Raw genomic sequence first — 26,224 nt, forward strand, 5'->3', positions numbered from 1 at the left:
TTTGTGATTTGTGCTCCACAGTGAGCAGGACAGCTGGGGATGGCTGTCCAGCACCTGTGCCTCTCACACCCACACTGCTGCTTTTCATTTTCCCTCCATACACAAAACACAACACCAGTGACTCCAGCAAGGCAGCCCTCAGCTGTGGAGGAGCCAGTTAAAAATGACCTGGTTTCTCTCTGGGAGATTTCTCAGTGTCATATCTCAAGGGTTTGATTTGTCTTTGCTGAGGTAGCTGTCACTTGTGAGCCAGGCCTTGGATCAGGGCAGGTTGCCATGGGGTTGTGCTGTGTAGCCTTAATGGGATAAGTGCTGGGTGGGTTGTGTTCCATCAAAGCCCTCTATTGTTTCTTCCTTGTCTCTCATTAAAATGAGTAACTGGAATTCCTCCTCCGACAGTGTTTCACTCTGAGAGGATTTCTCTCTAATAGATGTCAAACTCTCCCATTAAGAAGTGGGTAATGAAACCTAGGTGGCCCAAGTGAGCAATCAGCATGCAGCCCAGCACAGCCTCTCAGCACAGTCAGGAGGAGTGATAAATGCTATTATAACCTCAGCTTGCTACTGCTGTCCGGACACATTAGGACTGAGCAAGCGTTTTAAAATAAATTAAGATCACAAATAACTGTGTAAAACACAGGAAACGAGCTTCATAATTCAGGTGGATGGGCTGTAAGATTAACGGCTCAGGCAGAGCTGGATGGCAGCCCTCCTTGGTTCATCGGCTCTGACACCTCATAAAATAACAAAGGAGAGCTGGGGCTGGAGGAGCCAGTGCCAGCTATTGTTGACACTGGAGAAAAGGGGAATTGGATCATAATTCTTAGACATCCCAGGGCACCAGATTCTCCTTCCTCCTGCAAGGTCTGGGACTTGCTGCAAAGGTCAGTCTCAGCTGATGGATGGAAAGGGATGAGTTTGGTCTGGTTTTGCTTCTTAGATCAGGCCATGGAAGATACTCAGAAAACCATCCATAATGAAATGTATATCTTCATAGCTTTAGGTAGACAGAGGGTTTTTCTGAGAGCTCCGGACATCTCAGCAGAAGCCACACTGAGGGATATGTGCAGGGAAGCTGGTGGAGCTGGCATTAGCTGTGTAAGGAACTGCTTCTAAATGAAACTTTCATTGGAGTTAATTGCCACCCCCACGTTAATGCTGAGAACCAGATGAGTTTTATTATGCATACAAGAGCACTTCATCAGAGAAGGACTAAGGCAGACGAACCAGTTGCACAGAGCAAGTGTCAGCTCATTTATTATCCATTTGGAAATCCCTAAATGACTGCTCGTGATAATCTGGGAGTGCTGTCCCACGGGGAGGATCAGTCTCTGCCCTCATCTGACACTTCTCAAGTACCTGCTGCCAGCCTGGTACCAGATCCTGGGTACACTGATTTCTGGCTGAATCTGCAGTGGTTTTAGGATCATTCTGGCTCTGAGGATCTTTCTGTCCTCACTGCAGTTTGTGCAGATTTTGCCTGTGCCTGTTGGCAATGAAGGCAGCAATTCAGAATCAATTCATATGACAATGGAAATAAGAGGTAGTGTTGCCAGCCAAGAAACCTAATGGAAACAGCACAGTTCTCTCAGAAACTGGCAAATATTGTGTTTGTACAGGCTTTGAAGGCATTTGGGCCTTTTTTTCCACTTTCTTCTTTCTGTTTGTAGAGTGGCTCAATTGCAGATGGTATCTGACTCTAGTAAACTAGTAAGAATTTAACAGTGCTGCTGGAAATCAATAGAGAGGAATTTCAATGAAAAAATGGAGTCAGCAAGAATAATGAAGACTTTTAAGTGTATTTTTTCTGTACTCTTTTTAAATCAAGGGAGAAAAATACACAGGCCATTGGATCAGTGCCTCTGTTCCCCCCAGTCACAGACAAATCTGCAACAGGTAGAAAAGAGAAAAGAAAGGGAAACTTTTGCAGCTAACATAGAAAAAAATCAGTTGTTACCAATTGGAAAGCAATTGTGTTGATAAAAGAAAATAAAAACCTGACTCTGCTGTGTCAGGGACAAAGAATTAAGTGGCAAAGCACATGTATTGGGACACCATGAATATGAATCTATACATTATCTCAGTGAACATGCAGGGAATCCTCTGTGGCTTACCCAAACAGCTTCATTCTGGAGAAGTAGTTTGAAACTCCACTGGTGCACAAAAACTTACCCATAACCTAAATTTCCAGCCATCTCTCCCAGGCAGGTGTTGGCAGCAGGGGCTGTAGCTTGGAGGATGTGCAGGATTGCTCTCTAGTCTTGCTTAATGTTTCAGTTGCTTTCATAGGACACAGGGACTCCAAATCCCCATTTGTTCCTTTGGTGTATGAAATACAAATCTTGTTAAGGCTTTATCTTCCTCCCTGAGCCTTTAGGAAACAGGTTGGTTTGGTTGTTTGCTCTCCCTGCCTGTACAGTGTTCCTGGGGATCTTGTCCTGTCTAATTTCAGATTTGCTGCTCAGGCATCATGTGTGAAAGCTCTGGCCATCCTCTAATAAGACTGGGAACTTTTCTTTTGCTATGTCTTCTTGCTCACAGCTGAGGAGTCTCAGCAGGGAAAAATAAGAGTGAGAAAGGGCAGGTAACTGATATTCTTCTTCCTTAGTTGATCTCTGCTAATTATCCTTGGTTTTTATCTTGCAGATCATCTCACTTGAAAAAAATGGCAATGGGTACCACTACATTCTGGCAAATATGGTGAGTTACCCTAATTGGTGGGGGTTTTTCTATCTCAGATTTTTAAAGCACTATATTTATAATTACTGAGCTGTACACTCTTTTTCTCATCCACCTTCTAGGTAACAAAAGTACCATAGTCTTTTGCTGTGCTCTTCTCATGGAGTTTTCTCTCTTGAGCCAGCAAGATTATCTGCAGGGTATCTCCAAGCGTGCTGGGGTTTTGTAGTGGTTTGACCTTGTCTGGATGACAGATGCAGACCAAAGTAATTTTATCACTCCCCCCTTGGTGTTAAATGAAATCTGACTGTCATGGCTCTAGGGAGAGAATTGAATGCAAAGATTTCTTTGAGGAAAGGATTCTCCCTTTAAAGCAGGGAGGTGCTGCCTGAGGACAGGGCAGCATTGGGCAGGGGCAGGACCATCTTTCTGGAGCAAGTCTCACAGGAGGATGGAAAATTTCTTTGCCTAGGGAGATTAGGGGAGAGGTAAGAGAGAGAAACTGAGGTTTTCCACAGCAGAGCTCCTACCCTCTCCTCCCCACATGTGTCCATCCATCCAGGAGGAGGCACTGCAGAGGCTGGGGTGCTGCTGGCACTCTGGGGGTGATGCTGCCTCCTGGGATTTCTGTGTCCCTGTGGGGTGAGCCATGTGCAGGCTCTGGACCTGTTCTTTCAGCACAGAGCAGCATCTGGGAGGCAGCACGTCAGCCCCGGGGTAATTAAACTTTAAACTGCCAATTAGTCAAGCAGTTGCTGCCCTTCTCCTTTTCTCAGTCCCAAGATAACTCTGTAATTTACCAGGCAAAAATGGCCACATCATTACCCTGCAGTGCCCTGTACTGACCCTGCCCCCTGTGCTGGCTGCCTACCGTGTAATTACAGAGATTAAAATGTTACCTTGTGCAGGGGGAGACATGCAAAACTACAGACCAGCCAATAACTTCAGCTGCTAATTTAAAAAAAAATTATTATTTGCCATAACCTAGGTCCTGGCTGTTTATGAAAGTCCCTTCATTAAAGTTAAGCAGGAAAGTGAGCTGGAGTCACTGGAGTGAGCATGTCTGTGCAATTTTAAGTACACCCACACAGGAGGCTGAATGACAATATCACCTCTTCCCCCTGCACAGTTTCATAAGGATAAATGCATGAAAGGCACGAGGTGAACTGAACTAACACTCAGGTGGAGGAGATTTGAAGGACATTTCTTAGCATACCACTTTCCCTCACCTTCACCCAGAGAAAAGTACACTTGTCCCATCTTTAATGTGTTTTTTCAGCCTTTGCACAAATGCTGAGAGGACAGAGCTGGCTGGGAGAGGTTGCATACTCAGCCAATAAGGTTTATAAATAATTAACTTGGAGCAAAAGGCTTTTCATTTCTCCAGCCCCTCTGCAGGGACATTCTGCCTCCACTGCAGCTCAGTGGAGGGGGCTTTGGGTCCCACAGTGTCTGACAGGATGACCAGAATTCACTGGTGTGCTTTCCAAGCAGCTTGTATTCCAGGGAGAAGGAGCAGAGTGAAAGGAATTCAAGCTTTACCTTTGGTCTTTCCTGCTCCTTAAAACCTAGCATCACACAAGAGCCAAAAGTCAGAGAGGAGAATACTTTAAAAAAAGAAAAAAAAGTAGGGGATAATCATGGGGAAACTATTTAAAAAAAAAAATCCTGGCACGTCTCAAGGTTAAGAAGGTCCTTTCCAGGGCAGAATAATGTGGGCAGGTTCAGACACCAGAAGCCAAATCAGCTCCTGTAACATGCTGCACCCACACGAGAGCTACTGGATGATGGGTTTAGCAAAGAGAATGGCAAAAAGGCCCTAAGATCCCATGTTTCTGAGACCACAGGGCAGCAAGGAAGGAGAGCAAGCCTCCCTCAGTGGGGATGGCCAGGGATTTTATAAGAGATTGGCAGAAGCTGGCCTCTGGCAGGGTTAAACCCTGGTGCGAACGCTCTGATCCGAGACATCACAGCAGGTTTTACCCTCTTCTGAGGACACCTCATGGCTGGATTAGAGCCTTCAGAGGGTGTAGCATGCTGTAATTTATTCCCACTGACTCACACTCATAGTGGTAGACCTCAAACAGCCCCCATTTTCCCCTGCAGACATGTCCCAGGATGACAGGGCGTGCGTTGCCCACGCACACTCGCGTACCCTCGTGCGCGCCCGCGTGCTGGAGAGCAGCCCTGCTTGGGGAGCTGCCTCCCTCTGGAGCACTGAGTACTCAGAGAATACATTAAGAGACAAAACCTGGGAGTGTTGGGTTTCCAAATGAGTTATTTTTCATGCCCTGTGCTGACTGAGGCAGTCCTGAGTTAGGATTCTCACTCTGTGTTAAAATCAGGTCAAGGGAATCCTCAGCCCGTTCGTAGCCACCAAGTTTCCTGCACTAGCTGGAGCAAGCGGAGGAATTTCCAACCTCTGACCTACTTGGGCATGGAAAAATGTGGACACAGTTATGGAAATGACACATTGAAAGCAAATATTGGGAAACATTTCTGGGTAACCCCAGTTAAATTCCTTTCTTTAGCTATATGCTTGTTCAGAGCCATACAGAGCCAAGAAATCCAAGCAGCATCACTCCACTGCCCAGTCGCAGCAGCTTCAAACTGGTGTTCCATCAGGAATGCAAAATGAGCTTGCAAGGCAATGCACAGGCTGAATAAGGTCTAAAAAAAATCATCCATAGGCACAGTTTGGAATGGAGGAATTCCCTGTCTGTCCACAGCCACTCCATGGGCAGTCACTGCCTTGCATTAGCCTTGCTCTTTGTTTGCCCAGCAGCTGCTCTGGGTGAGCTCTAGTAAAGTGCTGAGCAGAATTTGACAGCAGCAAGTGAAAGCTGGTATTTCCTAGCAGGAACAGTTCTTTTTCAGTGAAATTGCTGTTGCCAAGGTGAGACAATAATATTTCTGTGTTCACAAACAAAATGAAACCATTCTGCACCCTAGGCCATGGGCAAACATCCTTCTCTGAATGTGCTACACCTGCTAAAGACACAACTTCTCTTGTCTCCCCAGTCCTGCCCATCCCATGAAGTTCTGACTGCAACATCCCTGCCAGGGGAAGGGTTTCTGTGAGCATCTCTCCTTGTCCTCGAGCCAAATTTGGCACTCTTCATGGCTTTTGAAAACTGATGAAATCCTGGTCTTTAACCAATACTCATCAGAGTTACCCCAGTGAGCTTTTACCAGAGCAAACCTGGGTATTTTTCAGGTGCACTGGCAGCTTGCAGTCATCTCTCTCTTTCTCTTTCCCCCTCTGGAACTCAAAGAGATTTGGCAACTTTTAAAAGTGTTTGTTTCTGTGAGTCTCATTTTTCTAAGCTTTGTTCTCAGCCTTTGAGATCATCAGTTCTAGCAACCACAAAGAGGAAAAAAAAATACAGTCAAAAATACCAGAGGAACAAGCTTAGAAACTTCTGGGATTCCTTTCTTTTGATGTTCAGGCTTTTTGCCCATAACCTTGGCTTTGTGTATCTGTTTGTCCTATGCCATGGATGTGAGCTGATTACTGTCAGGAGTGGGAGAGCATCAGCTTGGGCAGAGGAAAATCTTTGTCATTAAATGAGGGACATTCATGTGACCTGTCTTTAAAAGAAAAGTATGAAAGACAGCTGCCACATCCAGTGTTTCAGCCTCTTTTTCTTTCCTGGTGCATTCGTCCAAGTTGTTCTTTCAGCAAGGGCTCTTTTTATTCAAGATGAATAGATAAGTGTACAAGATTGCTGATGGCAGGTGTAGCAGGGAAAAGTAAAGATAAAACCAGTGTTGATCAGCAAAGATAAGCACTTTTTCCTGTGCCATTCTACATCAGCCTGTGTCAGCACTGAGTTAGGCCATGGACAGTTTCTCTTTGCTGGCAGTTGTGGGGCTGGTGGAGGTTACTGTGATGCCTTAGGGAACCTAGAAATAAAACAGCACACATTTGAGAAAATATTAGTATAAGAGGTAATATAAAGGTTGGTCTTTATTGGATACCTCTATAGGCAGATATGGAAAAATGTTCACAAAATGCCCAGCACCCCATGGGGTGAATGCAGTGTTGTAAATTTGGCAAATTAACATAATTTACAAAAATCACCAATTAGGAGCACAAGAGATGATGCAATTTCCCCCAGTTCAACCATCTCTAAATCTCCCCCCCTCATGGAAACTAAACTTTGTTTATGAAAATGTGTCTTGAAGAGCTGTTTTTTTAGCCTTGTTTTTCAGAAAGGACCAAGATGGGATTGGGGTCTTGGAATGTATTCTGTCTTTCTGCCTAGAGAAAAGGTAGGGAAAAGTACTGGGAAAACTAGCCACAGATACAATAGGCCACAGAGCTACAAATACATGTGTAAAAAAATGAAGAATATATTTTAAAATAAAGCAAAAATCATTCTGCATCATCATTTCCCCAGCACAGCAGCTTTGCCAGCAGAGTGGCTCCTGCAGGAGTCAGACAAGAGGTGCTGGGTTTATCCAGGTCCCCTCTGAGTTGGATGGGCAGCTTTGTTTTTTTTTCACCTAAAAAACAGAAGGAACTTCTGTAACACCAGGCCTGAGACTCAGCAATGTGAGACCAGCACTGGGTGCAGAGAGGGAAGAGAAGCCCTCCCAGATTTGCCATCCACAGGCAGAGAGCAGCTCCCCTGAAGCAGGGCAGGACAGCCACACCTGCAGCAGGTGATGTGGCTGTGTGGGGAGGGTTGTGGTGCCCAGCAAGGTCTGTACCTGCCCCATCAGTGACACCTGGCACTGTCCCAGCCCCGTGTGAGCTGTGCCACTGGCAGTGTGTCCACAGCTCCATTCCCTCCTTGCCTGGAGATAAAACGTTGTAGTTCTGTCTCCCATGAGTTTGAAATCTGCCCTGTTTATCTGAGTCCCCTGCCCTCTGAAGTGCTGCTGGCTGGTGGCACAAACAAGGTCAGAGGTGTGAATTCCTCACTGATTTGAAACTCTGTTCTCTGGAGTTTCCAGAAGGATGTGTACAGCATCTCCTTCTCATCCTGGAAAGATCTCAAGATGCAAAATTTATATTCTTCTATTGGGAAAAAAGTGTCCTAAGTTACTTTTAGGGTTCTAAAATTATGCCTGTTAGACCTTTCTGCCTCCTGAGAGGTTGGTGCAAGAAGGCTCATGAGACAAATTCATTTTCTGCTCAGAGAAAGACAATATAATACATCAGTGAAAATTCTGCATTTCACTTCCAAACAGCTTTTCTGTCCTGACTCAAAAATTATCAAGCAGAAGAGCCCCATATAATATTATCTCCTCTGAATTACTGATAGTAAGAGACACAGCAGTGCCCTGAATTAAATTTTGCTTGAACTTGAGTGTCTCATGCATAAGAAAATTATCTGGTTTGATCAAAACTTGCCCACACAGGATAATATGAACAGCAACCTTGGGAGGATTTTTGCAGTAGTTAATGAGGACTCAAAAACATGAGTGACTTACTGTGGCTTAAAAAAATCAGAGCATCAGGTAAGTAACTGACAGATTATATTACAGCTATTGGAAGGAAAAATGTGTTTGCTTAAACTTCAGCAAAATGGTGTCAAACTAACAGGTTTTCTCAGCCATTTGCAGTCTCCTAATCCATTATCCCAGCTCAGCTGCAAGTGGTGATGTGTAAATCCATAGTATCTGCCTTAATTTGTCCTCTTTTCTAGTCAGAACATGCTTAGCTTCAGCTTCCTCGACTGGATTTATGCTTCTGTTTGCTAGACAAAATATTCCATTACTGATGTTTTGGTCCTTGTAAACTGGGATCAGGTCATCCCTTAATCATATCTTTGATTGAATTCATGGCATCTGCCACTGCACGGCACATTTCCCAAACCCTTAAATCAGTTTATGCCCTGAAAGCTCCCTAATGCACAAACATCCACCTAGAACATCCCTTCCCCTGCCTGGACTGAGCCTTCTGACAAGATGTGTGTGGTCATTTATATCCACAATGTGCTGCAGCTGCAAGATTGGGCAAATAATACACAAAAAAAAATCTGTAGGGCTGCACCAAAGAGAAGTTTCTGTTCACCTCCAACCCCTTGTGCTTGGAGTCTGGATTCTCACCTCTCTTGGTTTGTGTTGTTACTACAGACAGGACCAAACACTCTCATCAAGCTGCAGGGCTGGGAAGCTGCCTGATGGTGCCCCCTTCTCCTGTCTTTCTTTTCCCTTTTTTTCACTCACTCCTAAGTCCCAGTGAGGACTCACACATTTTGCTGCCCCAGTGGGATCTGACACACGGATAACTCTGCAGAGGAGAGCTCCTCTCCCATTGGAAGACACAGTGGAAGGAGACTGGAGCAGATGGGCTCTTTTTTGACATTCCCTCCTTATTAATACAAAGTGATGGGAGTGAGGAATGATGCTTCACTGGAGAAGTTAAGCTTGAAGATAATTTGGGGCATTAGAGCTGCTCTGTCTGGAAACACTCCATTTCTTGCTCCCTGCAGTGTCACTGGTGTACCTTGGAATGACAGGAGCCACTTTGTATTCACTCAGCTCATCCACAGCCATTCAGAAGCAAAAATTTTGCTTTGCAAAGTTTCCTATAATCATAAAATCTGCTGCAAGGAAGTAGTCTGGCATTGCAAGTCATGCATTTAAACAGAGCTGGGCCAGTTTCCCAATGCTGCCACGGGTTTCTGTGGCACCCACCCAAGCTCAGGGTGAATTGCTTCAATGCTTTTGGCTTGAAAAGGAATATTTCAGTGTGCTATTAAAGAAAAGGGAAAGCAGACTCTAGTCTCTTCATCCCAGACAGAAAGAGACTTAAAAAACCTAATACTCCTCCCTGGGATCAGGGGGCTCTGTTGCCTTCAGCCAACAAGCCTTCTCCAGGCAATTCAAGAGAAAGGGGTGGTTTCCCCCCCTCCTCATTCAAAGCTGAGTTTGCCAGTCTCAGGGGGAGATCTAGAGAGTTCAGAAGATGCAGCAGGAGAGAAAACAGCACTGTTTCTCAGAAACATATCTGTCTTCAAGGAGACTCTCTAATGTTCTTTATCCTAGGAAAGGAGGAGGCTTGGAGCACAGGCAGGGAGGTTTTCAGCTGGGTTCTGGGGTGGTTTCTGAGCCCACAGCCTGCCCAGAGCTCAGCCCGTGCTTCTGCAGCTTCAAAGGATCACAGGAGGCACCTGCAGGGAAAGGGCCAGCAGTTAATGTGAGCTCAGTGAAATACAAAGAGAATCTGGAGGTGTGGGTGTGTTGCCATTGCTGGGATGGTGTCCCACCAGCAGCTGTGCCACCCAGGCTCATCAGGAGGCAGAGTTTAGGACAGTGAGGCAGTGAAATATAAGGGTGAAAGGAGAGATGCAGGGCAGCCTGTGAAGCTCCAGATTTGAGGAGGGTTGTGGACAAAGGGATGAGGTTTTGCCTACACTGACAGCTGCCCACTCAGTGTTCTGGCCCCTCATGGTGTCCAGGGTATAAATTAGGAGCTGGTTCATTTCTGGAGGGACTTTCTTTTCAAGGCAGATCCTTTGTGGACCACTTAATCAAGATGGATTCATGAGGCCCATTTCAAGTCATCAGTCTTCTTGCATTATGCATTTCCTTTGATGATTGAGCCCACAAGCAGTGGAGAGGAATATAAATGTGTGACTTACTGATGGCTCTCCCAGCAACTAAGGCATCAAATGGGACAGTAAAACAACCTTTGGCTGAAAACTGCTTTCAGTTTAAGAACAGCATAAAGAACAGATGCATCAAGGAAAGCACAGGGAGGATAAACCCCTTCCCAGTACTGTTTTCTCTTTGAAGCCACAAAGGTCTGTAATAGAGGCCCATATTATTTCCTCACAGCAACACCCTGCACTCAATTGCTCTGTGAGGTCCATTAATGCAGAGAGGAGCCTGTGGTAAGGGCTAAAGAGCAAGTTCTTCCCTCCTTTGAACCCAGCCTGGCTTCTGCTGGAGCACTGTGCTGCAGATGCTGTGAGTCAGAGCAGGCTGGAGGAGGAACCAGATTTCTGGGGTTTATTGTCAGCCTGCTCATTCTGTGGCATTTGGAGAGAGCCAGGCAGTTTCCAGGGTTGTGCAAAGCAGGAAAGCACATCCTCTGGGCTGCTGAGGTGCTTTTGTGAAGTGACTTTGAGTCCAAGGGACAGCTGATCCTGCCGTGGGGTGGCTGATGGATGTTTGACGGTTCCCAGGGACAGCTGTGCCTGCAGGATTCTTGTGTCCCCTGGAGCACCCACACCCTGGGCATTGGCCCTGTGCTCTGGGTCCCTCTGGGTGCTGCTTTTACAGGGGGGCTGCACTCTGAGTTCCCATATTCCTCCTGTTCTGGGTCCCTCTGGGTGCCTGCTTGTCTCCCTATTTCCCTGAACATGCTCTAGACATGGCTTCAAAGTGGGGTTTTTTTCAGTATTCCCTGGCAAATTTTAAGAACCGTTTCAAAACCATTTGATCACTCCATGGGATCACATGGAGTACATCCTTCCAGCACTGTTCACTTCTTGCTGTGTTTGGTTGGATGACAGAGGGAAGAATTTCTGGGCTAGTTCTTTCCCAAACTGGTTGATGCTAAACATATTACTGCAACAGCACAGCTGCTGCCCCTTAGTCATGGGTTACAGTCTTTTCTTAGCCAAGTTTTAAGAGTTTGTTTTCTGTTTCTCATATACAGCCAGTTGAAAACTAAATAAAATATCACTCTTTTTTTTCTTTTCTGCAATGTGTTTCTATAGTTAGTACAAAGTGACAGATGACTGATGATTTCTTTAGTTGCAAATATTGTAATTCTCTTGTTCTCCTGTTTCCTACAAGCACTGACTGATATTCCAGAAGGACAGATAGGCATGTTGAATTCCTGCTCCCACTTTGTCAATAGAAGCATTTTCAAAAGCCAGTCTGCATAACTCTTGATGGCTTTTTTGTTTAAATGCTTGATAGCAAGAACTCACCTGCTCTGGGAATTATTTTCTAAAATATTTGACCTCTGGATTTCCATGTTCATTGGCTCTCATTTTCCCCAGACCTGCTCTGAGCAGATTTCAGTGTGGTGATTAAAATTCCTTTGTAATTAGGAGCATTCCTATAATATCCTTGTGCTGGGCTATGTGAAGGAGGGATAACAGGTGAAAACAATTATTTCAGCCATTGATAGCAGCCAAAATGCAAAGATGACTTCAAGGTTAATGATGTCCTCTATGGTCCCAACTGCCTTAAATGACTGGAAAATCTTCAGAGGTCTCCACACTTTTTAAAGAACCTGAATTATGTCAAGATTCAGTGGGGGGAAAAATAGTACAATCTTCAGGAAGAAATAATTCCTGTCATTTATTCAGACTATTTAAAAATTTTATGCAATGAATCCCATTTTTATGCAATGAATCCCAATGAATATTTGTTGAATATTTGCTTCAGTTTTAGAATGGTTTTATTTGGGGAAAACAGTGAAATACAGTGGTTTCAACCACTGCTGTCTCATCACTGCTGTCATAACTTTTTTTTTTTCCTACTTAAATCTGCATTCTGAGGGGGCTTAACACACCAGTCATCTTATTCATACTCTGCAGTGAACGTGGACTTTTCTTCATGCCTTTGTAGGTCTCCCAAAGAGGAGCTGGTAGCACAAACTTCAGGTTGCTCTGCCATAGTTTCTTTTGACAGATCTTTTTCCCCTGAGTAGCTCCCAGGAGCAAAATGTCAGTGTAATTTGGTGCCAGCCATGAATACCCAGTTGGCAACCTGTGAGGTCCCTCTTACTGAACCTTAGGAGCTCTACGTGTCAAAACCCACTTGGCCTGAAATGCATTAAGATGTCAGGGACAATTATCCTGCTGCATTTCCCATTCATTAATCACAGCTCTGGCTTTCTGAAACCCCTACGCCAGTAATTACAAACAAGATTGATGTGGGCTTAACCATCATTCTGAGGAGTATGCACGCACAAAATACCACTTTTTTTCTTTTAACCTAAATCACTGTACTTTGAAGGAAAACAAGCCATCTATTTAGAGCATCTGTACACCAGTATCCAATCCTCAGTCTTGTAAGTGGATGCCAAATTGCCTACAAAATTCTGGAAGAAAAAAAATGTGAAAGTCTTTAAAGGTATTTTTGAGTCAGTTATGACTCCCTCAGTCTGACACTTATGTGAGAGGGCAATTTAGTCTTTTCCTGGCAAGGTCTATTCCCAAAACAGTTCCCATCTAATGGCTCCATCTGACTTTGGGAGCTGATCAGCTAATTAGCTCCCTCAGCCTGTGAATAGAGAGCATCATTTTGGGAACCTGATTTTGGTGTTTTCCTGCAAATGATGTAACTTGGCTTTTTTAGCTTACACCATCATGGTGAGTCTGGGAACAAGCAAGGGGGAGAAACCCAGGGGCAGGCTGAGGAGGAGCCAGCAGAGAGCACTGAGCAGCAGGGCAGGGGCAAGGCAGAGCTCCAGCCAGCCCTTCTGCTGCTCAGGTGATGGCATTGTGACTGTCCTCCCATTCATCTCCCCTCATGCATTAAGGCTGCTGATGGTGCCAGTACAAATAATTGAGTACATCTCTTGTACTTGTGTTCCTAAAGAAAAAAGAGCTCCGCCTATCCCACACTCACCAGAAGGGCACAGCCCCTGTCCCAGCACCTCTGCAAGGAGCCACAGCAGAGTTCTGCCCAGCAGCAGTGGGATCAAACCTGGGACACCAAGAAATCACCCCTCCCTCCATATTGCAGTGTGTCTCTAATTAATTTTTCACCTCTGACTCAAGGGGGTGACTAATTCTGCAGTGCCACCCTGATCAATGCACATGTGTATTTATGCACATGTTCATCACATGCAAAGAGCCAGAAGTAAACAAGAATAAGGAAATGAAAGAAATGCATTTCATTAGTAATCATAAGTCTAGAAAAGCACCTTCTTTTCTCCCAAATGAGCAAATTCTATAAAGTGGCTTTTCTAATAGTAAGACTCCTTTAAGAAGCTGACCAGCCAGTTCCTTCCTGATTTGCTGGAAGTTCATTGTTCAGAATTTGTTTTTCCCTGTGAACTGTGATTTGAAAAGAAGTAGCCTGTCCAGTGGTTACTGAGTCCATGAAAATTAGGGCTGGGTGAACAATTCTGTATAAATTTTAGAGCTGGTTGACAAATACTTTTTAATATATTTTACAAATTTTGTTCATTTCATCCATTATTCAGGATACATTTGTCCATTACTCTGCTAGCTTTCTTGCAAGTAAGCTGTTGTTAATATGATTATTTGTCTCCCTGGCTGGTAACTGCTATGGCCAGCTCAGAACCTGTGAGAAAAGCAAGTTTCCACCATGGTTGGGGATCTGGTGCCTCTCCTGAGCTGGAAATTTCCTCCCAGAGGGAAGACATTTGTCCTGAGCTGTCTGCCATATTCATACATAGGCAGGATTCCTCTTTCCCACCTACATGTGTCTTCCTCTGATGAGCTTCTCCTGTTTCTCTCCTGTACCAGGGATTCATGGACATTGACCTGACCAAATTCAGAGAGAGTGGAGCCAATGTCACTGGCTTCCAGTTGGTGAATTACACAGATACTGTTCCTGCCAGGATCATGCAACAGTGGAGGCAAAATGATGCCAGAGAGCACCCACGTGTGGACTGGAAGAGGCCAAAGGCAAGTGGTACAAAAAAAATGCATTTCATTTAGTTCCACCTGGCTCTGTTCAAGTTATGCTCACCTCTTTGTGATCACACATGGCTCTTAATTCTCACTTGAGAAACTCTCAGTATAATTATGAGCATTAGCTGTTCCATTTGCCTTAACATTATCTGAATTTTACTAGGCTGCAGTTACTGCCTCTTAAGAAACACAAAATTTAATTCACTCACTCTCCCAGTTTTCACCCCCTTGAAGCTAAGAGTTAAAAACTCATAATGTTCAGTGTATAAAAAACAAAAAGCCTCTTTAATTGCTTAACCTTTGACTTGTTTACAAGACATCCAGTGATAATAAAGTCTTTCCAGATGTTCTTTTTGAGAATTTCAAATCAGAGTGTACAACAGAGGGAAAAAGTATTTTAATTCCTGACACAGAAGGCCCTGAAGCTGTTGAGGGATGAGTGGAGGGAGAGGTTGTTTTTTCTCTGTTTAATATTTGAAAATGAATACATTTGTGACAAACACTCTGCCATAGAAATGTTAGCTTTGGGATTAGTTTAAGAAAGTTCAAAACAACTAAATCAGTGGGTGAGCACAGAAAAAAGAGTTAACACTAATGGCTATTGCCAAGTTTTACACTGCTTTCTGTACAAGTTTCTGCTTGAATAAACTCATGCTTTGCAGAATTTTTGCCAATTGAGATGGAATTTTCTGGTCTCCATCCATGACCAGAAAACATCCCTTGTTTGACTTCATGTAGCTCACATTTACACAGTATAATGTGCTCCTTAAAAGTTCAGGTCAATGCTTCTGATTAAACAAAATGCTTGGGTAACAGGTGAAGGACTTTTAGGGCTGAGTCTTCCTCAGGGAGTGAAATCAGGAGCTTCTCCTTCACTTCCTAGCTGTGAAAGTCAAAACCAGCTTTTAGGAGTCAGCAGGGCAGTGGACATTACAGGGAGCAAGATGCTGCTGAACTTCATAGAAAGGAGGTGAGGACAGAGTGTTGCTGCTTTCTTAGCCTGGAAATGAAACTCAAGATACTTTTAGTAAGGAGGCAATATAAGAGTGGATTTTCATTAGAAGGCTTTCAGGGGTAGTTATGGAAAGATGTCCACAGGGATGAGTACATTTTTATAGGTTTTAGGGAATTTACCTGATTGATAAACAGCACCAATAGGAGGACAAGTGCTGATGTAATTTCTTCTCAGGTCAAGTTTTGTTTTGTTTGGAGTCTTTCCCTCAGCATTAGCTGTGCTCTGACCATAAAATGTATCTTGAAGAGTTGTTCTCAACCTCAGTTTCCAGGAAGAACCAAGATAGCACAAGGGTTTTGTACTTCTTGGGGCTTGGTGCTCTGGAATTTGTTTTGGTTTTTTGCCTAGGGAAACGCTATGGAAAACTATCAGTACAATCAGCCACTCACATTACGGGCTGCAGAGCTACAAATATATGTGCAAAGAATACAGGAAACATATAAAATAATAAAAATATAAACAGGTAAAATCCAAAGAGCATCAGAGCAAGGCAGCTGGAGGCTTACCCTGAGTGCCCTTTCTGTTTCCAGTATACATCAGCACTCACCTACGACGGCGTGCGGGTGATGGCCGAGGCCTTCCAGAACCTTCGGCGGCAGCGCATCGACATCTCCCGCCGCGGCAACGCCGGCGACTGCCTGGCCAACCCCGCCGTGCCCTGGGGACAGGGCATTGACATCCAGAGAGCCCTGCAGCAGGTTGGCAACCAGCCTGGGGGGTGGGTGTGTGCTGGGGGCACGCTGGGCACAGCCTGGGGTGGGGCAGGATGGGTGGGCAGCAGCAGAAGCACAAATCACTTGGGATGAGGAGGAGCTGATCCTTCTGGAGAAGGGAGGCCTGAAAAGCTCAGGGGTGCTTCCAGCAAACTGCTCTTCCTTGTAGCATCTGATGTGTCCTTGTGTCCTGGCAAATTTGGGAGAAAACCTCCAAAAGGGGGCCCCTCCATAAAGCAAACCCACACGGCCCCTCCCTCCAACCGGGTCAGGAAGCATTCCTCAGAAAGAAGTGGAAAGAACCTGTTTATTTAACAGGCAAAGCACCCCCAGCACACAGAATAAGCAATATCAGGTGACACCACTCTTTCACCGCTCTGAAAAAGATGACAAATTCAGAAAGTCTCTCTGGGGGTGGTCGCTCTGCTATCAGTCCCTGTGGCGCTGGGGCACCTGCTGCCCAGAGCAGGCCCCGCTGGGCCACAGGGTGCAAACTCTTGGTGTTCCCAGGGCCCAGTCCGGAGCAGGTTCAAGTAGGTCCAAAAAAGGAAAAGGAAAAACAGTGCAGGGAAAAATTTGGATTGCTTAGCTAAACTAACTAATGAGCAGAAGCAAAAAGCAGGAGCAAAGCAGGAGCAAGAGCAAGAGCAAAGCGAAAAGCCAAGCAAAAAGCAAAAGCAGCACCATGTACTGCCCCATCTCTGTGTCCTGCCAGCTGTGGGGGAGCAGACATAACAAAACCAAAACAAAACATTCACTCTTCAGGGCCAGTCTTGAAGGCACAGAACATAATATCCAGCATAAACAGAACAACTGAGGATACAAGCATCATAACCTCGCCCTAGGACACCTTGCCTGTTCTGATTTCTGTTGTTGTTCTAAAGCCAAAATATTATCCCATAAAATCAAGGGTCCCTATCTTTATGTTTCCCTCCCTAAAACACAGACCTGCTCAGACTGTGTTTTCTGCAGATTATTTGATTCTCTGTGCACTCAGCTTCAGTTCCAGCCTGCTAATGAATGCATGTGAATTTTGCCTTATGTGTTGGCTGTCACCAAAATGTTCTCAAAGTGCAGATTATAGCTTGTTTCATACTGTGAGGGCTCATAAAAGTCTTAAGAGCAGCCATTTAGATAGTTTATTCCTCAAATCTGATAGTCTTGCTTTTTTCCACTTGCATAAAATTTAGATTTTTGAATAAACAAAAATACAATGTGAAACTTACAGCAAGAGAGAAAAATAATTCACTCTTATCAAAGACTTACCAAGGTAGAATATTTTAAAATTTCATTAAATTTCAAGACTGACATTTACTTCTAGCACTTTTCTTTCTTTTCCTGACAGAAATAGATGGATTCCTTGCAAATACTGCTAGTTCAGTGTTATCCAAATATAGCTTATCCCATCTTCTTTCCTTAACTGTGAAGAAGGCAAAAAACCGCACCATTTATGTGGTTAATTTGTATAATATGTAAAGTTCCTCAAGTATTTTGTTTTGATTTGGTTTTGGCTTCCTGGTAAACAACAATTCCTTTAAAACCAAATCTTGCATCTGATTTGATTTTATTGCTTGGATTCAATTTGTTCCCAAGCCTGTCACTGACTTTCTGCATGACCTTGGGCAAATCACTGTCACAGCTTCTCCAAGCCCTTATAATAAAATCAGCCTCCCTGATGCATTAGGGAGATAGGTTACCTAATAAACATGAAATACTTGGAAGTCTTCTGATGAGCAATAGCTGCTCCAGCATTTTTCTTTATTGAATTTATGAGAATAAGATATCAAAATTAGACAGCTAGAAAATACAATTTGTGTGTGTGTGTGTGTGTGTGTGTGTGTGTGTGTGTGTGTGTGTGTTGGAAAATGTCCTCTGAAGTTTCCTTATATCTTCATTAAAACAATTTCAGAAGTCTTAATTTTTAGCTGGAGTGACTTTGGGTAAAGAACACAAAGACCCATTTGCAAAAGTTGCTTCTTTACAGATGAAAAATAATAATTTTTAAAAGGCTTGACCAGTTCAGTTGTGATGATCAAAATAAAAGACTGAAACAGGCAGGGCAAGAAGCCTCCTAGCAAAAAAATTAAGTTTGAATTTGATAATCTCCCAGTATTTAGTAATGTAGCAAGAAAGAGACAGAAGGAAATAGAATAACTTATGATAAAATTGAAGGTTTGAGTTATCCTTTCTGTAAAGACTCACAATTAAGGCAATTCTTACAGCTGCTCACAGTGTGCTTTTTCTTCACCTCCCATTTGTTAATGCCTAAAATTTTATAAGCTTTTTAAAAGCAAAAGGTTTCTCTACTTGCTTCTACTTAAACATCTGGATTAAGCTCTCAAATTGCCTTATTCCTGTTTAATGTAGGAAGGAACCACAGAACCATAAAATCATTTAGGCTGGAAAATCTAAGATCATCGAGTCCAAACATTATCCCAGCATTTCCAAGTTCACTAAACCACTAAACCATGTGCCCAGCACTGCCACATCCACACATCTTTTAAATCCCTCCAGAAATGGTGACTCCACCACTTAACTCCCTGGACAGGCCATTCCAATGCTTCACAACCCTTTTGGAGAAGAAATTTTTCCTAATGTGCAAACTAAACCTCCCCTGACACAACTTGAGGCCATTTCCTCCTGTCCTGTTGTTCTGTCTGGGGGGATAGACTGAACCCCACCTAACGAGGATTCATGGATGTCAGGAACAAAGATGAAAAGAAATATGAAGCATTCTTCATTTTTTTAAAAACAGAAATCTGGCATGTTCAAGGAGAATGCATGTTTTTATTAAAGATAATTACCTTTTTTTTCTTTTTTTACCAGAAAAACCCACAAAATATTGCTTAAAACCACTCCACCACGGTTTTGATTTTACTTTGAAAAGGTTATGATAATTTTAAACAAATTTTTATCATTATGGGGTCAGCACATCTAATAAGCAGAAAGCTAGTCCCTAACTGCTGACTAAGCCTGTAAAACAGAAGGCCACAACTGCATCCTTCTGCTCCAGATGTCCCAGCAAAGAGCCAAATGCCCATTCTTGTCTTACACACAAATGTGCTTAAATGTCTCCAGTTGACTTGAGTAGTGCTTAGCACTGTTGAAGTCAGTCCTGACTGTACTTTGCATTGCGTTTTTGCATTTTGCACTGCATTTTTTGGATTTTGCACTGCATTTTTGTATTTTGCATTTACCTTCAGAGGATGGTGAATGACAGAAAAGATGTGCTGCCTCCTGCAGCATGGATAGCAGAGATCCCTTTTGCATTTCAGTGACACATGGATACCACAGGATTAAGATTTTATTCACTCAGATAGAAGAAATTGATGCTGTAAACCTGCCTTTTAGTGCATACAAAGCTACAAAGCACAAGCACCTGTGACCTGAGCTTCAGAATTGGTCAGAACCTGAAAGGAAAACCAGAGGAGACATGAAAAAAAGCAGGCTTGGGAGTGCTTAAGACAATGGTGCTTTTTCAGCACATCTATTTTTTATGAGCATGTTGTGTCTTGTGAAAAGGGAAAAGCATGTTTGTCTAAATGTCACCAGGAATACCTCTTGGTTTGAAACAGCTTCAGAAAATGCTGGCAGATGTTCATTTTCATGACAAACCTTTGTTGTAACAGCTGGAAAACAAACACGGCTTAACCAGATTAACAACAGATTTCCTCTGTAAAGATACAGCCTCACTTCTTCACCATGGGTCTTTATTCTGAGGATCTCAGGTATTTTAAAAGGCTGTTAAATATCTGTCCCCATTTTTCATGTGGGAAGACTTCAGTTGCAGGGACAAGAGGTTTGTCCAAAGCAAGTGGAAAGGCAGAAAAAGAGCACTTCTCTGGGTGGTCTCCATAGAAACCCAAATCTGCACTAATTTTTCCTTGTTCCTGGTCCCCACTGCCTGGTCCCCACAGAGTGTGTGATTCTATTCAGGACCTCTTCTCCATTTCAGGCTGGGCACTTTTGCAGCAAGGGAATTTCAGGATGTGGGATGTGAGGTGAGCCTCACTTCAGCTCTACTGTGTTATCAGCAGATATTTACTGTTCAAAGTTTCCTATGCAAATGTCAATACTAAATTGTTAGATTTTATTAATCTGGTGCAGAGGTAATTAAATTTGCTTGATTACTTATAGACTCCTTTCTATACAAAAATAATGGCTGGGAGCTGTGGCCATGGTTTCACATTTCCTCCTGATTTACAATTCCTGATTTGAGCTGACAAATTCTTTGCCAAATCCCGACTCCAGGTCAGATTTAGAAAATACAAAACCCTGCAAACTCAAAGAGTTCAGAGCTGATTTAGCTCACTGTCACATCCCAAGAGGTGATGGGCTCACATTGTGATATAGCTCTTAGGCTGCTCTATGTTTTAAACCACTGAATTTTAAGATAAAGGGTTTTTAAATGAAAGAATTAGTTAAGAGGATGGCAGTGTCCATGGCCAGGCATGCTGTAGAGAGTGAGCCTTAGTGACAAACCAGTTTCAGGCAGGTATGCTGCCTCCCCTGCATGAATTGAGAGTAATGACTGCACTCAGCACCCTTCTTCCCCTCCCCTCTCACTGCTGCTGAGTCACCACTGCATGAAAAGCTGACCAATTTGCTGTTTCATTGCTATTTGTGTATTTAAGGTCCGTTTTGAAGGATTGTCTGGCAACGTTCAGTTTAACGAGAAAGGACGCAGGACCAACTACACCCTCCATGTGATTGAGATGAAGCACGATGGGATCAGAAAGGTAAAGCAGGGAGTGACCAACATCCTGTGTCAGCTTCCAGCCCATATTGGAGTGGCAGTGTGGCTGGGTCTCAACAGGCATTCCTGTTCATGAAAATTTGTTTGTGGACAAACAGCAAGGGCATTCCCAGCTCTAGGCATAAGCAAAGCCAAGCACTAGGGAGAACTCATGGTGTGTTTCTAAAAAATTACAACATTTGGAAGGTGTTATCAACAGCAACAAGGGCATTTCAAGTGTGGCAAAAATTTTCCAGGATGCTAAGACTTGGTCAGCTCACCTTTGCTATTGGCACAGTGTGTTGGTGCAGGCCCAGCTCTAGGTCTGGCTTTGCCCTTCCACTTTTCCAAGGATAAACAAAGGCAGAGCCAGGCAGAAGCTGTTTGCCCCAACCATTGTAAGTGAACCCTTTATGTTGACCTAATTCTGTTCTCCTTGAAGTGACAAAAGCTTTAGCACTAACCACGTCCCAATAGCTACACAGACCTTTGTGCTCTTCTGAAGTCTTGATCACTTTCTGTATCCCAGGCTCTTTGAAAAATCTGGCCTTATTCAGAGATACCAAGCCCTTGAAACATGAATCCTTTTGAAAATCTGACTCTAGGTGCTTATGTCCCACTTTAGATACCATGTATTTGAAGAACAGAGAATAATTCAGTTATTCCTTGATAAAGGAGAGTTACTATGTATTTTGGAAAGGGGCATTCTCTGAATCTCCTCAGTCCCCTGAAAGATAAAAAACTTGTTTGAAACTAACAAAAATGTAAATAATGAAAGTTCCATATTTACAGCCCCTATCTCAAATCTATGCTTGCATATGAGAGCAGCAGGTGTGAGATCAAAGCCCCCCACAGTCTAGTGGAAAAAGGCAAATTTTCTTTGACAAATAAAATAAATGTGATTTTGAAGCTGTACAAAGCAGTCGTCCTCCACTGCAAAGTATTCATAAGAGGACAAAGGCAGCATCATGCCCAGTTTGGGTCTCTGAGCTTCAATAAGTTGGCAGTCTGGAGAGTCTAGAGGAGATGAAATTGAGTGTATTGATTTTTCTATGTATATACCATCAGAAATAATATTTGTTTGAAAGACACATACATCATTGCCATGATGCATATTCTAGTTTAGACCCACCAGGTGAGAGGTGCAAAGCAAACATCCATGTCTCCACTTTTGTTGCCCTAGGGCAGAGCTTTGAAAGCCCTTTCCTCACTTTCCATTCTTTTTGTCTGTGCAATAATGAGTGATTAGAAGCCTGCAGAGATTTTTTTTCTCCTCAGCTGTCATGATCTCTAATCTGCCATCATCAGGTTCCTGGTCATGCCCTGGTTAATACCTTTTCCCATTTATGATAAGAAATTCCTTTCATATGAGCAGAGCTCAGGCAGCTTCATACTTACATGAGGTGATGGAAAACCTCTTATAAAATCAAGCCCTCCAAGTGGATAACCTCAACCATGATCTTCCTAGAGATATTTGCCAGCACTCTGCTTTACCTGCAAGGAGTGATAGAGCTGCCCAAATCCCTGATTATTACTAAGCAGAATTTAACCTCAGAATTTTTCCCTTTATAAATGCTCAGTTTATTTATAACCCCAAACTTTTGACACTGGCACAGGAATGGGGGAGAAGTTCTGACTTGATTTTTTGGCCTGTTGTCTCAAGATGTCCCAAGACTGACTCCAGCACTCATGCAAGCTTTCAGCTGCAGGATGATTTTTCATCACCCTCTAGCACCTGCACCGGCAGCAGACAAGCTCACCATTAGAATAAATTTGGAAGTCACACAGGGAAAGTGTGAACTTTCTTTGTAGGAATGGCAATAATCTCCAGTACAATGTGATAAATGTTTTTGCATGCATACAAGCACTGTGCTACTGTAGCACATCATGCACATTATTATTTTCAGGCTGGAGGCACAGTGGGATGGGGAATTTCCCTGTCCCCTTTACCGAAAGCATGAAAAATCAGGAGAGGAGATTTCTGGCTGGGTATGAACATGCAGAGAAGGCTGATCTGGCTTGGATGACCCTGTTACTGTACCTTGGCTAATATTCCAAAGCCATATTAATCCTGGTTTTCTATTGGGCAGATTGGCTATTGGAATGAAGATGAGAAGCTGGTCCCAATAGCTGTAGATACTCAAAGTGGCAACGAGTCTACGAGCCTGCAGAACAGGACCTACATAGTCACAACTATCCTGGTAAGTACCATGACTTCCACCCCAGCTCTCCCTCTCCCCATCTTCCTGATGTGCAGGCTCCCTCTTCCCACTCATGAGCCCTTCTTTGTATTATATCATTTTTATAATAGCAATAATAATAATAATGATAATGATAATAATAATAACAACAATAATAGCATTTACTGTTTCCTGCCAGCTCCATAAAGGTATCTGCAAATTGCTGTGGCTAATTAAATAGGTATTAAAGAGCTCTCATGCTTAAGTGTAGAAAATACAAAAGATTATGACAAGATAGAGGCATCAACACAGGCAAATCAGGAACATTGTACCTGTGGTTTGTATTTATCCCACAGAATGGGGGCTGCAGTTTTGGGAAGGATAAGCTGTTTTGTTCAGAGAGGATGAATCATTGCTTTAAAAGCAAATCTCCACTGTAATCACGAAGGAATAATAGGTAGCCCACAATGTATGGTATCATGTATTGTGTCATTGTATACACTTAACCTGCAGAAACGTGAAATATTACTAATTTGATTGTTGATTGCTTACTGGGAGTCTGCAGAGAAGGCACAATACCCAAACTGAGTTAAACACTTTAAGGCTCTCTCCTGTCCAGCAGATTTGATTCTCCCTGTGCCCACACAGGCAGGCATGGCTTTAAAAATTCACAGCTCAAATACATTAAATACCCCTTACAGAACTACACTGAAAGGTTTGTCGCCCAAATCCCACCAGCTACTCCATTCCCCTCAGGTCCATCACTGCAGGAGCTGCACACAGATTCTGCATGAATGAAAAGAATATACCATAATACAAAAAGAAATCAGAATTTGTACCTTCTAGAACAAGCCCATGGTGTGTTGGCTGTGTGTGTTGTTGGCACAGCAACACAAAGCCAGAGCTTTGCAGGGAGACCAAAAGTTGGTGTGCACATCTGGGACGAGGAGTGGGGCTCAATGCTGCTCTTCTGTGTGCCAGGAGGACCCGTACGTGATGCTCAAGAAGAATGCCAACCAGTTTGAGGGCAATGAGAGGTACGAGGGCTACTGTGTGGAGCTGGCTGCCGAGATTGCCAAGCACGTGGGCTACCACTACCGGCTGGAGATCGTGCGCGACGGCAAGTACGGCGCGCGGGACCCCGACACCAAGACCTGGAACGGCATGGTGGGAGAGCTCGTCTATGGGGTGAGTTTCCAACCTCAAGGTGTGGGAACCCAGAACATCCCTCTGGCAGTCCAGGATGGCCAGGACCCCTGCCAGGGGGCTCAGAAGCCCTGGCACAGAGCCCAAAACACCTGTGGGTTTGATTATGACCCATGGAGCAAATTACCAACCTTAGATGAAGATCAGCAAGCCACAACAGTTTGGGTAGAATAATAGTGAAGTTATCACAGGGTGGAAAAGTAGATTTTTGGGGGTTTTGGTATGGGGGGTCAGGAGGCAAGATGGAGGGAACTGGGTGTGTCCAGCCTTTCTCCTTCTTCCTGGCCTCCATCTTCTGCTGTGATGTTGGCATTTACAGATTGGTTTAGAGTAGAAGCTCACTGTCTAACATAGGTGATAGGTATTGAAAAGTAATTGTAAACATTGCATACATAGTTTTTAGTATAAAGACATAACACTGCCCTGGGGGCAGGCAGTGTGCCTGGAACTGTCCTGCTGGATGGACCTCAGCAGGGCAGGAGAAAAATTTTTATAGATAAGATACAATAAACAACCTTGAGACCAAGAAATGAAGAGCTCTGACTCCTTCTTCAAGCGCTGGCCTGGGAAAAGAGACTTTCTAACTTTTCTCAGGGTCACTCTGACAAGCTAAAGATCCCAACAAGAAGGAGTCCTGCCCTCTCTCAGCCTGAGCTCTCCAGAGGACTGCAGCTCAAATAATCAGCCCAAGTGAAATGTTTTAATTTAGGGGAGAGACGGCACATTTTGTGCCTATGGAAATGTCAAAACGTTTGCTTTCAACAGTTCCAAGATTCTTTTTCTTTACCTTTTTAGAAGAACAAGTATCGAAAGGTCATATTTTCCCACGGGTAGAATCTCCAAATTTTACCCTGTTTTATATTTGCATGGTAATAGCAGGATAAAAGAAGAAAAATATTTCAAACACTCAGCACATGAGTGGTGAATGGAAGGATGAGATTACTTTCTGTCCAGCCACTCATTTCCATCATCAGGGATGTACACCTGCACCCTAAACCTGGTTTGGTGTGATAGTTCATCCTCTGTGAGGTTTAGGTCATTCCTCAGACAGAGGGATCTAATTTCCCTTTCCCTACAAGGGAAATCATGCAGGGAGCATCAGTCCCCAAGTCCATGTGAGACTGTGTTGGAGTGGGGACGATTTGTCTCCTGATGGTAGCTCCACTGTAAATGCTGCCAGCCATTTCAATGCATCTCCCTCTCCATTTTCAAGATGGACTGCAAAATTAGTGGAGAGTACATATCAGTGTGCTGCAACATTTTTCCTCTTCTCTGCATCAGTTATGCAATCAAAAGACAGTTCCTGATGGAAGTAAACATCCTGACATCCTTTTTCAGGAGATTGGCCTTTCCTTGCCTCTTTTGATGTCTGGATGGTAAAGCTCTTTTAGAGAAAATCATCTTCATCATATTGTGACATCAGTGGATAAATCAGATGAGAAGAGCTGGGTGGCTGCAAAAAGAAAGTGCTGTGATTTCAAAACAGATCTGGTAATCAGTAGCAATAAAATGGAAATAATCCACCAATATTATGGGCTTCTCCTTTTTAACCTTTTTCTTGGAATTGGTTTTGCCTGATTTCTTCTCAGATAGCGAGGTTAAACAGAGATCAAAGGATCATACACTGCAATTAGTAGATACATTTTATTCCCAGTCTGAAAATCTCTTTTCTGTCTCATTTTTCAGAGGGCAGATGTGGCTGTGGCACCATTAACCATCACCCTGGTTCGAGAAGAAGTTATAGACTTTTCCAAACCATTCATGAGTTTAGGTATATCAATAATGATAAAAAAACCTCAAAAGTCCAAACCAGGAGTTTTTTCCTTTCTGGATCCTTTGGCCTATGAGATCTGGATGTGCATTGTTTTTGCCTACATTGGAGTGAGCGTTGTCCTCTTCCTGGTGAGTCGCTTCAGCCCCTACGAGTGGCACACTGAGGAGTACGAGGAGGGACGGGACCAGCCAGCCAATGACCAGACAAATGAGTTTGGGATATTCAACAGCCTCTGGTTCTCCCTAGGAGCTTTCATGCAGCAAGGATGTGATATTTCTCCAAGGTGGGTTGCCTTCCCCAATCAACCTTCTTCCAGTTCTCATAGTTTAATCTTTCTGCG

The 26,224-nt window shown here is 43.6% G+C and overlaps 1 protein-coding gene across 2 annotated transcripts in view; it reads left to right on the forward strand.

Moving 5' to 3' along the window:
* The window catches only part of GRIA1 (glutamate ionotropic receptor AMPA type subunit 1), a 120,903-nt gene that overhangs the window by 59,632 nt on the left and 35,047 nt on the right, over positions 1-26,224 (forward strand). For both annotated transcript variants that reach the window (XM_059483971.1, XM_059483972.1), the window contains exons 5-11: positions 2,647-2,700; positions 14,094-14,255; positions 15,807-15,974; positions 20,624-20,728; positions 22,815-22,925; positions 23,886-24,092; positions 25,797-26,167. In XM_059483971.1, the coding sequence (XP_059339954.1) occupies positions 2,647-2,700; positions 14,094-14,255; positions 15,807-15,974; positions 20,624-20,728; positions 22,815-22,925; positions 23,886-24,092; positions 25,797-26,167 (1,178 nt within the window). The remainder of the gene's footprint in view (positions 1-2,646; positions 2,701-14,093; positions 14,256-15,806; positions 15,975-20,623; positions 20,729-22,814; positions 22,926-23,885; positions 24,093-25,796; positions 26,168-26,224) is intronic.

This window comes from Ammospiza nelsoni, chromosome 16, assembly GCF_027579445.1.
Source record: "Ammospiza nelsoni isolate bAmmNel1 chromosome 16, bAmmNel1.pri, whole genome shotgun sequence".
NCBI lineage: Eukaryota > Metazoa > Chordata > Aves > Passeriformes > Passerellidae > Ammospiza > Ammospiza nelsoni.